Consider the following 14,249-nt stretch of genomic DNA (forward strand, 5'->3'; position numbering starts at 1 on the left):
TGATAAGGAAGGCACAGCCATAACTTAAAGGGTCTGTCCATGTGTTGAATTCAACGAGCGCTGCTGTATATTCCCGGGCCACGCCTCTCTCGCAGATGGCCCGTCACGAAGCCCCGCCCCGAACCTTTTGTTTTCTGGTAATCTGTCTCGCGACGGGGAGAGATGGCATTTTCAGGAGGGGAAACAAGGGAGGGGGTCAGAGAGTTCAGAGCTGTTAAAATCTCCCTTTCCTCTGCGCCACAACTCACACTGAATCTTGATGCATGATCGATAACTAGTCAGTTATGATGGAGTGATTGTAACTGTTGTTACAGGGTTTATATACATATACAAAACCAGGCCTAAAAGCCCATGCAAATCTAGCACGACAACAAAGGGTTGTGCAATCCATGTTATTGCTAAATAAAATAGGGACAGACTCCAGCTACACCTTTAGGCCTGTGGTTGCACGCAGAGATTGTTACTTCTGAAAAAAAGAAAAGAAAACCTCTTTCTCTGCTTGGTGTGCATGCGTGGGGGGGAGAGGGGAGAAGTGGAGGAATAGAGAGAGGGGGAGGGGAGGAAAGAGGAACTCAGAGGTGATGAGGATGGAGGAAGACTAACAGAGAGGAAGAGGAGAGAAAGAGAGAGCATCAAGTAAGGAGAGACCATCATACAGGGACAACTAAGGTGAGGTAGAGAAAATGGAGATGGTTCTTTTGTACAGTAATGTTACTGGCAAGATGGCACGAAGGAGGGGAGGGAGGAGATGGATGGAGAGAGAAACACATAGACATAGAGGGGATGGCTGGGAGGGGTCTTGTGCCACAAGTGCTGGTATGCCTGTCTCTGTTTTTGCATGCAAGGACCACAGAGAAAGAATATCAGTGTTATACAGGCATCCAAGGAAGGACCTGTCCATCATTTGGGCCTGCTGGTTGAAGGTGTCAGGAGGGGGTGTTGGAGACCAGTCTGAATCCAGGCTTTAATCCTTCTATGTCAGTATTAGCATTGTGTCTAGATATCAAGTTTATTCTCACCTCTAATACCTCTAGGTTATGTTTAACTAATGTAGACCAGAAACCATGGCTTAACACAGTGTGAATGTATTGATTTCTGTAAGACTCAATTACATTTTATCAACTGAATATGGTAAAAGAACTATTAGCTGAAGCCTAATTCACGATATCCATCATTAAATTCTCAAAATTATGCCAAATAAGCAAGTTCTAGTCTTTTTTCCTCTCTCTCATGCATACATTAGTGAAGGGTCTGGGCAGCCTGAGCACTGCATTGCACAGCTGACGAATCCCTCCGCACACACAGTAGGAAGTAGTTCCGTGTGATTTAATGTGGGAGCACCGCAGGTAAAGCACAACGTAATGGGTCGCTTTTAAGTTGGTTTCATGAAGATAACTGTATGAGATGCTCTAAATATGTTTACATATAAATGTAGCCGCATTTAACGGCTGAATAACGGTTTTATGACGACAGGGTTTCATTTAACGTTTTTGTTTTTAATAATGCGCATATATGGAATGCGAGAGTTACACTGGCACGAAACTAGCCTTTACATTGTCAGAATCACTGGTTATGAATTTGACGCCGGTTAAAGGGACTATGTAATTGACATGGAAGTTAGTTGGGGAGAGGCGAATAGCGCGGAAGGTTTTCTCGGTTCTGAGGAGTCGTGAGGTCTCCCCGGCACATACACACGGTAGGATCCCTATGCGGCCGATGCGATGAACTGGAGAGAATGAGAAACGTGCGAATATCCACAGAAGCTTTAACGTAGTTGTATATTAACAAACGTTCGTAGTGCCGATGTTTTTTTTTAACACTTTTTGTCGCTTTATAAGTTTGAATAGGAGATAAAGCAAGCAAGCCAGGTAACGTAAGTGAACTGCTATTCGGATTGGGAACTAACGTTTAAAGGCAAATGTTCCGCTAACAACTGGAATAGGGACATAAGCGTGGCTCTACACAAAAGGACTCAGACTTGAGTGAGCGACTGTGCGGAAAGTGAGGTGAGGGGAAAGATGCTTTTTTCTGTTTTTCTACTTTTTAAGTTTGAATGTTGGATTATTATTGCCCGAGCGAGATCCGTGCACGTTTACTCACAGAAATGTTTAAATGAACAAGGGACGGATGATTGGATGGTGGTCGGAGTGATGCGACCTCTCGGAGTTTAAGGGGGCAATCGATAACCGTTTTCCGCTGAAACACTATTAAGAGTTGATTGGCCACTCTGTTAAGCGAAGGGCCGTTCAGTGCCTCATATTGAGTGTTTTGGACGCATCTGAAGCGCACGTTTAATTCACACTGAGCCCGACGGGAACTTCAATCAGTAGAGACACTGCTCGTGACGTCACGTGCCCTATTCAACGCTTCGTTTTATGACACATAACGACTTTTTGTTTTGCGTGTAAAGAGCAAATATCTTATTTGAATTTTTGACGACGAGTTATAAAGATAATCGTTTAGGCGGGATTAATTTTGTATTCGATTATGCTAGTATTTTATCTCGCCAGTGTATCTTTTGTGTCCGTCTAGATTAGAAACATTTTAGTTTGATGTTTGTGTAACGTTAGTTGTTTAGTATATTCAAAATCAAAATTCAGGCAGCACTTTTGAGTTATTATTAATGAAAACAGCGAGAGGTACAGTTTGGTGATTGGCTATCACAATGGCACTCGCTTAAGATTGAAAGGCTTTGGTCATTGTTTGGTTTTGTGAAGGATGGTAACGTTATCTGTTGTTCTGGAGCTGCTTGTACGTTACATGTTTGTGAAGTGATGGAAGTCAGCTCTACTGTTCACTCCCGGCATCGTTCATCTTCGCCAAACAAAGACTGCTTGTCCGGCGAATGAAAGTCTCAGTTACTGACGTTGAAACAAACGAAAGTTATCTAAATCCGTTAATGGATTTAGAAACGTAACACTAATGTGTATATCCCGCGCTTTGTGGTTCGATACATCGGTGAACTCCTCCACTTGCCGTCAAAACACAGCCGAGTGGATTTAAACATCACATCTTTCACTCTCTCTTCAAACTTCGTTTTCGTACACAAATGTTTTAATTAATTGTGACCCTGGACCACAAAACCAGTCATAAGTAGCTTGGGTTTACTTTGTAGCAATAGCCAAAATACATTCTATGGATCAAAATTATTGATTTTTCTTTTATGCCAAAAATCATTAGGATATTAAGTAAAGATCATGTTCCATTAATATATTTTTTTACATTTCCTACCATAAATATATAAAAACTGAATTTTTGATTAGTAATATGCATTGCTAAGAACTTCATTTGGACAACTTTAATGGTGATTTTCTCAATATTTTGATTTGTATTTTTTTGCACCCTTAGATTCCAGATTTTCAAAACTTTGTATCTCTGCCAAATATAGACCTATCCTAACAAACCATACATAAAAAAAAAAAGAAAAAAAAAAAGGCCCTTATGACTGGTTTTGTGGTCCAGGGTCGCAATTTGTAGTATTAATTTGAGGTTAATTTTATCACCATATTGCATCTGTTCAGAGAGAGAAAAGGTGTGTGGGCTATATTATATGACCGCTAAAATAATGTTACTTGAGGAAGTTGGTAAAGATTCAAAATGCAAAGATAAGATTTGTCACTACACTGCAAATTTAAAAAAAAATACTTGAGGCAACTATTTGTAGAACCATTCAAAAATCTGTTTGTGTATACATATATTATGATGGGTCAGTGGGAATTAATTTGCATCAGAAATGTCATGTCATTCCAAACTTGCTAAACCTTTTTTCTAAGGAGCACATCAGAATGTATTTTGAAAAAAATGTCTCCGTTGGGTTTATAAAATGAGTTACTCAGACTGTTTATGTTGGGCTCCACTGACTTTCATTGTATGGGCAAAAACAGTTTTCAAAATATGTGTTGAGAAACAGAGAAACAGAAACAGATTTAGAATGACACGAGGGTGAGGAAATGATGACAGTTTCCATTTGGGGGTGAACTGTCTCTTTAAGATGCTGAAAACAAAGGCCAGTGCTGATCCCCTTGAACACTCTCTCTCTCCCCTCCAGCCATGCCATCAGTGATGGAGCGATCAGGGTCTGGTGTGCTGTCCCGAAGCAGGGCCAAAACAGTCACGAATGGGAACAGCCAGCACTCTGAGGAAGAGAGCAGTGATGAGGAACACACACATGGTACGTCTGACACATTCACACACAAACTCCAAACCACCATCTGCACCTTCATTCACTTACATGGTAGAAAAGTATCAATCTTAATTGATTAATTTAAGTGTAAAATATCAGTATATCAGTGTCTGTCTGTGTATTCTGTCAAGCATTCCTGTTGTCTTTTCCTCCTCTCCCTCCCTCCACCCACTCTTCCTCTGCCCTCTGTGAGGATGCACTGCCAGTTTCTAACTCTGCCTGCCTGTGTTTTTCCCCTCTTTGACTGTCCTTTTCCCTCTTGCTCTTTTAAAGCAGACAGTATGATCCGCGTTGGTGGGGACTACCAGGCACAGATCCCAGAGTTCAAACCAGGTAAAGAGGGAGAAGGGAGTTAATCCCAGAAGAGATGAACATATATCTCTGAAATCCATGCAGTTTTCACAGTCTGCATGAGCATGATAAGATAAAGGGCTGTGTGTAGGTGTTTCTGTGTGCACTCAAGTTTATGGGGAGTTGGAGAGAACACAGCTATAGTCTTGGAGTATACAGACGTATAGACAAAAACAGAGAGGCATAGAGAAGTAAAAAAGCAAGGTTGGAGAGGAGGTATTTGAGAGAGGCTGTTGTGTTGTGTTGTGTGTCAGACATGTTTCTTCTTTGTGTTGACAGACTGTGCATCTCGCTACAGTGACAGTGACCAGAGGAGCATGCTGGTCTGGTCACCAAACAGCCAAGTGTCTGATGCCATGTGTAAGGAACAATTATTCACACATAGAAATTACTAAAAACTGCTGAGAGTCTCACTCAGGCTATTGACGAGGAGTGCTTTAGAAAAAGAAACGAAACTAGTCTTAATTTTTAAAGGGAAACCAGTATAATGTAGGGCTGTACTCAGCTACTCACACAGTCATATATAATTGTGATTTGATTATTTTTCTCACATCTATTTTAGATACTTTCACCTGTTTTCTAGATGCTAAAATATATAAATATATGTGTGTGAAACTGAAAGTAAATTTTTGAGATTGTTAATTTGTTTAAAGTTACTGTATAATCTCTGGTAATGTAGTTTACACTTCAAGTCTAAAGTAGTTTCTATTTTTTAAATGGTTAATCTGAATTTGATTCTTTTTAAAATGGTTAATTCAAATCTGATTGATTCTTTTTGAAATAAAATAAAAAAAATCACATTTGAATCAAATCGAAAACCACTATATCATTATTTTGAATTGATTTACAGCTTTTATTTAAATGTATTTACATTTCTGTAACATATTATAATGTTATATAATCATGGTTGTGGATTTTGTTGTGAGGTAGTTGAGTAATACCCATATACATTGTACACTGTGACCATATCTGCTAAAGAAACTGTGTTTTCCATTCTCTCACTCTTAGTGGATGAATATATTCTGATGGCCAAAGAGAAGCACGGATACAACATGGAACAGGTACCATTTCGCTTAAATAGGAGGCATGATGGGTAAATCCTCTAGATAGAGGCATAGATCACTGATGGAGTCCTCCTGTCTTCTGTCAACAGGCTCTTGGCATGCTTCTGTGGCACAAGCATGACGTGGAGAAGTCACTGGCTGACCTGGCTAACTTCACTCCCTTTCCTGATGAGTGGACAGTGGAAGACAAAGTTCTGTTTGAACAGGCTTTCAGCTTTCATGGCAAGAGCTTCCATCGCATCCAACAGATGGTGAGCGGGTGGGATGGAGGCAAGATGGGTTATATAAGAGTCATCTGGTGCTCTCACATCTGCCTGCAACTCCAGAAGTATAGAATCCAGTGTAGAATCACACATATATGTAGAGAGTCACAGTGTGTCAGCACTATGAACTGGTTGTCATCCATTTCTAACATGGAAATAATTTAAAAATGTTTCAAAGCATCATGTGCTTTCATGGAAGCTGAGATTTTGTACAAAGAAGTTCAAATGCTCAAAGTCACAAATTTGATTCGGGACATCTTGTTCTTTTTCACTGTACATGCTTAGTCATAACCATCTGTTATTTTTATTTCTCAGCTTCCAGACAAGCTGATCTCAAGCCTGGTGAAATACTACTACTCTTGGAAGAAAACCAGAACCCGGACCAGCGTCATGGACCGTCAGGCACGCAGGCTCCTTAGCAAGAGAGAAAAGGATGAGAGGTAAAAGGAGAGCAAAAGAGAGAAAGATAGACAGAAAAGACAATGAATCATTACAAAGTGTGTATTTTTGTTTCTGCCAGTCACGATGAGATTGAGGAAGGAGATCCAGGCAGTGACAGTGACTTTGAGATCAATGCCAGGAAAGAGGTGAGCCTATGGTGTAACATAAACTGAACTCCATATTAAACTATTCAATACAGTATTATTCTTTTATTCTTTGGTCGTAGTTATATTACATACAGCTTTTAACTCCATATTAATTTAGAGACCAAATGGAATATGAAAAACATCAGCAGTTAGGGACTAATGAAGGCAAAAAAGACACACAAACACCCGATTTACTTTAAACATTTACATGAATTTTAAACTAAAATCTTAATTTTAAAAAATAGACTGCATTTACATGACTGCGTTTACACTGCATTTTTGCTGCTTTTCAGACGTCAAAGCAGAGCTCTGGAAATGGAGGAGGAAGTGATAAAGGTTCAAGCAAGCCTGGGCTGACTCGGAAAGAGAACCAGGGTGCGCAGTACCGTCACCACCCGCTTCGCGCTCGCCGCAGGCCTCCTAAAGGCATGCATCTGGAGCAGGAGGACATTGTTGGGCTCTCAGCGTCCACTGATTCAGGAGCTGTTAATCTCAGACAGCTGGACACACAGTTAGTGTCCCTGAAGAGACAGGTAAAGTGCCAGGCATCAAATCACAATGCTTTTGGTAGTGTTTGTAAATCTGAGAAACTTGCAAGTGAATATACGATCGAGGAGTTCGATCGAGCAAGTGTTCAAAAGTTTGGGATCAGTTTTTTGTTGTTTTTATTCAGAAAGGATTTATCAAATTGAAATTTTTATTTAAAAATAACCCTATTGATTAAAAAATATAAATATAAAAATAGGTAAATATTTCTTGAGCACCAAATCAGCATATTAAAGTGATTTTATCATGTGACACTAAAAGCTTTGAGATTACAGAAATAAATTTTAGAGCATATGAAAATAATAGTTCAGTTTAAATTGAAATGGTATTAACATTTCCCAGTATTCATGTAAAAAAAGAGAGACCGAACCCAAACTCTTCATTGGAAATATAACTACACAACAATCAGCACTTAGAAACATTTTTGCCTCTCTGTTTTGCTTTTAGGTCCAAAGCATCAAGCAAACCAATAGTGTGCTCAAGCACAACTTGGGTGATGGAATTGAAGGCTTAAGACCATCAGAGGTATGTTTCTACCTGCATTGCTCTGATATACAAACTACAAACATTTATCATTTACACTCCATTAAAAAACTGGCATACATGTAGAAGTTAAAAAAGAAAGACATTATGAAATCCATTTAATGTATTTTGACAGTTTGAATGTACAGGCTTAGTTTCTGAGATACTGATAAGAACTAATTACATAATATTTTTAAAGTACACATTTTTTCTCTCTAAGAGTTTGCCAAACCTGTAAATAGATTCTGGGCAAAATGCCAATGTTCTCCTACATGATCATTCTACTCCCTGTGCTGCATTTCCATCAGCCCACCCAAAAAATCAACTCTCGCTGGACAACGGAGGAGCATCTCCTGACTGTTCAAGGTGAGCTGGATTATTGTCTCTCAGTTCCTATGATCCCTGAATATACATGTCATGTAGCATTTAACACTTATGGTTTTAATTGTGAGTGTTTTCAGTTTAGACAAAATAGCATAGAACTTCAGCAGCTATTCATTGGTTATCAAGCAGCGCTGTAACATCATACATCCCTGGTTAAGGCTTGTATATAAAGAAAAAAAAACAATGCTTCTGTAATGCCATGTTTGAGATCAGAGAGGACCTTCGCAAAACTAAAGAACCCAAAAAGATCACTTCTTTACATCAAATTGATATAAAATAGAGGATACTCTAAACTATTCAACTAACCAATGAGTTAACATAAAATGTATGGTACCACTAATATCTGTCCTAAAAATATGGTTTCAAGCTAAATTAGTGAGTACCTAGTCACCAGTATGCAATTTTTTATGACAGTGGGAAATTGTTCTAACCTTGCAGTGATTCAATTGAGCATGAAATCAAAATGTAGAATTCTTATTACAGTATTTATTATCAGTTATTTATCTTTGCACATTTTCCGGTTCATGCTGATTTGACCAAAAGTCATAATGCATGTGTATTCAGAGCAACACAAAAGGAATTCCTATCACGTACCTTGTTGCAAAGCAATATACTACATACTGAAGTAATAAAAGTATTATTCTGCTTGATTATTTTTGTTTAATTTTAAGCATTGCTGAGAAGTTTTATCATTTTTTTTCATCCACATTCTCTCCAGCCATCAGGCGATACGGTAAAGACTTTGCCGCCATAGCGGACGTGATTGGCAACAAGACAGTGGCGCAGATCAGCTCATTCTTCGTCAGCTATCGAAGACGCTTCAATCTTGAGGAGGTGCTACGTGAATGGCAGGCAGAACAGGAAGTGGTGCAAGGGGGCAGCGGGAGGGCCGTGAACATGGAGCTGAACGGGTCGTCAGGAGCGGAAGATGATGAGGTGAGAGAGAATGAGGAAAAAGACTATTTGAATTTGTCAAGGCTTTTGAATAGGACATGTTCCAGCAGGCAGGGCTTATTCATCTTAGAGATAAAGAACAGTTAACAACAACCGAGGAATTCATTTTCTCTTTTCCATCTTTCTTTGTTGTTACAGGTGCAGATGGATGGCGTCTCTCCACCTCTTTCTGACAGTCCACTGCCCTCTTCTGATGTTAGTGTGGCTGGGAACCCCAACTCTGCCCAGTCCTCCCCACCCCTCACTCAGCCTCCACCCTTACTGCGCCCTGCACCCCCCTCAGCACCCCCTAGCCTGCTGCGGCAGCCTCCCCCGCTTCAGACACGACCTCTACAAAACCGGACGCCCCACAATCACCCTCCCCCCCCCCCTCCGCTCATAAGACCCGCAGTGGCATCCTCGCTCCACCAGGGGGCACTGAGGAACCCTCTAAGTTCCTCCTCTGCGGGACAGCTGCCACCCTCACTAGTGGGGCTGAAGGTGGAATCCCCCCAGTCACACTGATCGCCATGTAGTATTTGCCCTTTAATAACGGTTTAAGACACCCAAATAGTCATTTAACAGAGAATTTGTTTTTAAATTGCTGTAAAAGGGCAATGTGTAGTAATGCCTCTCAAACATAGGAGAAAAAAAAACCGAGGTGAACTGGAAGCAAAGCTGGACATGCACCAAAACACACATTTAGCAAGTCAGGAAGGATAAAACTATACAGTGTGATCCGCTTCTCCACTACAGGACCAAGGAGAACCCTCCATAATATAAACCACAGTCTTGCCAAAAAACCAAACCCTGCTGCCCCACAAACCCATCTGTCCTCAGGTTCTACAGCTTTACCTCGTGAACAGTCTCAAGCACAACAGCTTCCACTGTAACTACAGCTATCTGTGAATCACCTTCTGCAATAAATGCTGAGCGGAAGTTGGAAGTTTAACCAAAATTGTGGGGTAAAAACCTTATACACTGGAATTAAAAACTGCCACGAAACAGACTCATGTGAGTTCCTTCCACCATTGCTTTGGCAACAGCTGCATATCATCTAAGTGTGCATGACTACAGGCACTAGTGAGTGTTCTGAAGTGCACCTGGTGTCAGGATACTACTCACTCTCCCATTGAAGAGCCATGCTGATAGTCATACTAGGTGAAGCGGTTTTGTTGTTTGTATAATTAGGTCTTTAAGATATTGTTAGGTAGTGAAGTTAAGTAGTACTAGTTAATATTGACTAAGCACTAAGTGATGCAAAATACTTGATTTTTTTGTTGCAACTCTGGAATACACTGATTTCATCTCGCTCTTAAAGGCACAGACACAGAGGCATCAAAACACTAAAGATGATTCCCGAGGAAGCTCGTGCAAGAGTTATCGTTTCTTCCAAAATGTTGTATGTATGTGAGAACTGTTTACATGTGAACTGGATTTGCTTGTGACTATTTTTGTTTTAGATTTTTTTTTTTTTTCAAAATAAAGTGAAAATGACCAAATGATTTTGTTGTTATTCTGCAGGTATTTTAATATGCAAGACGTTAGACTTTACCAGTAGGCAATATACCCTAACCATGATGGTAGCTGTATGAACTCAAGTTTCAAAACCAAAGCAATGCACTCGGGCTTTGTTGGTACTCTGAGGATGATCATCAATTATTAGATATAGATAATCTATTAGAATAGATAAACAATTTAAACTAATTTACACGAAAAGAGAAAGCTGTCCATGAAAGATGAAAACTAAAAGAACATCTTGCCAAATCAATGCAAGTGAAAGTTACTATTACTGTATATAGTTCATAATATATAGAGGAGATATATCTAGGCCTATATAAGCTTTGTTTTCAAGAATCCCAGCCGTACTTTCGGTTTACATTTGTGTGAACGGACCCGTATTGGACGTCATTCAGCGCGAGTGAACCACTTTGTTTTGTGTTTGTTGAGAGGGTCAGGGTTAATTTTAGTAACTTACAGACTTTAAGATACGAGATGTCTGTCAGGTTTTCAGCTGCAGTCACCGTGTTCATCCGTATTTTTGTGGTTTTAGGCAACTCAAACTTTCAGGCTCTTTCAGGCTCGCTGATGGTTAATCCAGATTTAAGGGACATAAACACCCTCCTCGAATGGACTCGCGTGTCACCTAGGATGTAACTTTCCAAAGTAATAAATGTCGCCATATTAAATATTTATATTTTTATATAATTGTCACTGTGGTTATGATACTCACGACAAGCTTGAGAACCCCAAAAAATGGCTCTGTCGTCACTTCGTTGATCCACTAGTTAATGATGTTTAAGGGGAAAGTTTGAGACTTAAACTTGAGGTTGTCAATTCCAAACACATGCACTCAAAAACAAGTTTGTATTCGTAAATATTACCCTCCCGCCGTGTTAATACAATAGGTCCTCCGTTTTTGTTAGGGGTCAAAATTAATCACTTGGTCATTTTACAATATGCAAGTTTTTTTTTGTTTTTACTGACTGTTAATTTTTGGCAAATTACATGGAAACCGATGGGGTGTTCCGCTGACCCCTAATACCATGGTAGACAAAATTTGTACAGCTTTTCCTAAACACATCTTCACATTCATGACCCAAATATGGAACATGACACACTTCAACAATGCGCAAACACTTCATGCAGTTTAAAGCGGTTTAAATGTGGGTCAAATGCCACAAAAGTAAGGGTTAAGTAAATAAAATATAATCTCTAGATCATTTCTAGATAATATTTACATTTCTTAAGATTTTAGTACTGCACCTATATAAAACCCTTTTTTTAAATATACATAGCTTTCTTCATAATAGTCAACCTTAATATGTTCCTCATACAGTATAAATGGTTCATTCTAAATTTAAATATATAGCTGCTTTTACAATTTAGGTTAGGTTCATTGTACATGGGAATCTTGTTTAGGACAACATACAAATTAACTCAAATTCATCTTGAACACAATTGTTACTATATGTCAATTACAAACAAGTATATCAAGAGCTTAGATTAGTAATCAAACATATCTTCAGAAATGCCACAAATAGGTATATTAAATGTCAGAACATACTGCATCAGTTTTAATACAGTCAGCTTGAATTTAATTGTTTTATTACTATCATTGATCATAATCATATTTGCACAAAAAGAAAAAACAAAAACATTTGGTGTATTTCTATGCGAATGCCCCTCACCCACCAGCAAAGAGTCTGACACAAATGATAAAATTACAGCAACGGAAAACTTGTGTGAATAAAAATAATCAACCCTGAAGAAAAAATAAACAATACTTAATATAATTGGATCCCCAGCACCTTGAACAAATGATCATTTGTGAGAACAGCAAAGTACATGAAAAAAAAAAAAAAAAGATAATCATTATTTTCTATGAAGATATAAAACACACATGTGCACAGCTGTCCCCCAAACTGGTGACAGACTTTTTAAGGAGATCTGATCCCAACGCTCTTCCTCTTTACACAACAACAGAGGTGACCGTGCACCCGATGTCAACTAGAGGATGCATGCAAGCATGTACAGCTCAGCAGAAATGGATGGAAACTCTAGCCTGTAGTCAGTGTACCTCTTTGCTCTCTCTTTGATGCAGACACATCTGCAGGTTGGTTCCCATCTGCTCGAATTACTGATCTGCTTGTGTGAGAATGACATCCGAACTGATTTCAATAGTGAAAATGATAATGCCAACAAAATATTGAAATTAACAGAACGCCAATATTTGACTCTTTATGGCAGGTACTTGTTGTCTCAAGGCTATGTATTAATAGTCTCTGCATTAAATAGGAAACTAAGCAAGCCTTTTGGTTATTCAGATATGACACTCCATCTCTCACACACACACATACACATTCAATCACAACACATTTTCATACGGAGTGTACCACCAAATGCATAACGCCAAAAAGCAACCCTCAGACGAAACCGAGGTGGAAAGTTTTTGGCTTGAACCGTGAAAGGTGTTGGATGCAGAGAAGAAGAGCTCGACATCAGTTCCTTAGTCACGAAAATGGCATGGGAATGATTAGTTGCAAAGATCGAGTCCTTTTCCAGTGACTTTTTGTGTTGTTTTAAGTGTGAAGAGAGTATTTGCTGCCCCATAATCCTTTGCGACGAAGCGGGGCGAGAGTGTGAAAGGTTCAGTGGGAGTGATATGGTGCTTTTTCAGACATTCTTTATACAAAGGCATAGCACGATCAATAACACGAGACCACAAAAGAAAAAAAAAAAGAATTTGTTTTTCCTAGGAATAATATTAAAACATAATAATTGGTAAATACAACAGTGAAACATTTAATTTCTATAAGAAAATAAAAAGGCAACAGAAATTCACCCATTCCAGTGCAGCAAATCTAAACCCAGCCGATTAATAATTAAAATCACCTTTACCAGAATTTACAGTCCTCTCAGTATTGATCAAGTTCTGGCCCTTTCTGAACAATGGTGAGGCCTAACCCTGTCAATAGAAGAAATAAACAGAGAGAGAGAGAGTGTGTGTGTGTTTGAGTGTGTGTCTCTTAAGGGGGCACAAACTTCTGTCCTAAAGTGCCCACCTCCACCCTGTGAATACTTTAGGGCCACCTCTCTTACAAGTTTGGCGTGTTAAGCTCTATCCATTTCAATAGGCAATAGGTGCGTTTGTGTGCGAGTGTACAAAGAGAACGAAATGAGTTCAAAATTCATTTGTCGTCTTTCTGAATTGAACATGTTCAGGACTATGAACCAAGAACCTGGTGAGATTACTCTTCCAAAACTCCTCAATGAGCAGGAATGAAGGGCCAGTGTGCTACTTTTTTTTCCCCGTTTGTATGAATCTGATCTTATATCTCTCTCTGTACCTAGCTATACCAGCAGGTTGTGTTTGAGCAATACGATCCTCACTCATCCCTGTTCAGAGACTCTAATTTGCTACTTTTTCACTTTTCTCATCTCTTTCTCCTCTCACAGTTTCAGCTCGTTGGCGATTTTGGAGGCGATGTTTTTGAAGGCAATAGACGTCCCGGATATCCTCTTGAAGCGCACGCCGTTAAGCGAGAGGCGGGGCAGCTTGCACACCTCCATCTCCCATTGGACGAAGTCGTCGCTGGCGGGGTTACCAGCCATGCACAGCAGCATGTAGTGCTCGCGCAGCTCATACTCGCAGCTGTTGGCGTCAAGCACTTTCCGGATCTCCTTCATCATCTCGCTGGGCTCCATGGAAGACGTGGTCTTCATGCTCCAGGTGAAGCGGAGTGAGCGAGGCTTCACCTGTTCTTTAACTGAGGACAAGGGAGCGCCTGGAAGAGTCCCGTCCTCAGGGGGCGAGGAGGAATCTTTGTTTTCGTCTTCCGGCCCTACGCTGGTCTTCTCCGACTTCTCTGCGCTGCTGAGCATAGATCTGTAGAGACAGGGATGGAGAGAAAAG

At 39.8% G+C, this 14,249-nt stretch overlaps 2 protein-coding genes across 11 annotated transcripts in view; one reads left to right on the top strand and one right to left on the bottom strand.

Annotated features, from left to right (window-relative positions):
* Nucleotides 1-554: 554 nt before the first annotated feature.
* rcor2 (REST corepressor 2) lies at nucleotides 555-10,338 on the top strand. Of its 3 annotated transcripts, none has more exons than XM_026267162.1 (13): nucleotides 555-669; nucleotides 4,049-4,171; nucleotides 4,457-4,516; nucleotides 4,814-4,894; nucleotides 5,543-5,595; nucleotides 5,688-5,849; nucleotides 6,177-6,301; nucleotides 6,382-6,448; nucleotides 6,742-6,981; nucleotides 7,442-7,519; nucleotides 7,825-7,882; nucleotides 8,619-8,836; nucleotides 8,993-10,338. In XM_026267162.1, the coding sequence occupies exons 2-13, from the start codon at nucleotides 4,051-4,053 to the stop codon at nucleotides 9,356-9,358; spliced, it is 1,629 nt and encodes a 542-aa protein (XP_026122947.1). In that variant the 5' UTR covers nucleotides 555-669; nucleotides 4,049-4,050; the 3' UTR covers nucleotides 9,359-10,338. The 3 variants fall into 3 exon arrangements, with proteins under 3 accessions (XP_026122947.1, XP_026122948.1, XP_026122946.1); XM_026267163.1 differs by lacking the exon at nucleotides 555-669 and adding an exon at nucleotides 1,656-2,006 and having other exon boundaries at nucleotides 4,460-4,516; XM_026267161.1 differs by lacking the exon at nucleotides 555-669 and adding an exon at nucleotides 1,657-2,006.
* A 1,566-nt stretch (nucleotides 10,339-11,904) lies between these two features.
* Nucleotides 11,905-14,249, bottom strand: part of mark2b (MAP/microtubule affinity-regulating kinase 2b) — a 44,137-nt gene continuing 41,792 nt past the window's right edge. For all 8 annotated transcript variants that reach the window (XM_026267144.1, XM_026267151.1, XM_026267149.1 and 5 more), the window contains one exon: nucleotides 11,905-14,222. In XM_026267144.1, coding sequence (XP_026122929.1) covers nucleotides 13,787-14,222 — 436 coding nt within the window. In that variant the 3' untranslated portion in view covers nucleotides 11,905-13,786. The remainder of the gene's footprint in view (nucleotides 14,223-14,249) is intronic.

The sequence above is a fragment of the Carassius auratus genome, chromosome 7, assembly GCF_003368295.1.
Source record: "Carassius auratus strain Wakin chromosome 7, ASM336829v1, whole genome shotgun sequence".
Lineage (NCBI taxonomy): Eukaryota > Metazoa > Chordata > Actinopteri > Cypriniformes > Cyprinidae > Carassius > Carassius auratus.

Excerpts from the sequence above, each read along its gene's own strand:
- rcor2 (XM_026267162.1), top strand. The coding sequence starts at position 4,051 with ATGCCATCAGTGATGGAGCGATCAGGGTCTGGTGTGCTGTCCCGAAGC. Across the intron at positions 4,517-4,813 it reads GATCCCAGAGTTCAAACCAG|ACTGTGCATCTCGCTACAGT; the intron begins GTAAAGAGGGAG and ends TTGTGTTGACAG. Across the intron at positions 5,850-6,176 it reads TCCATCGCATCCAACAGATG|CTTCCAGACAAGCTGATCTC; the intron begins GTGAGCGGGTGG and ends TTTATTTCTCAG.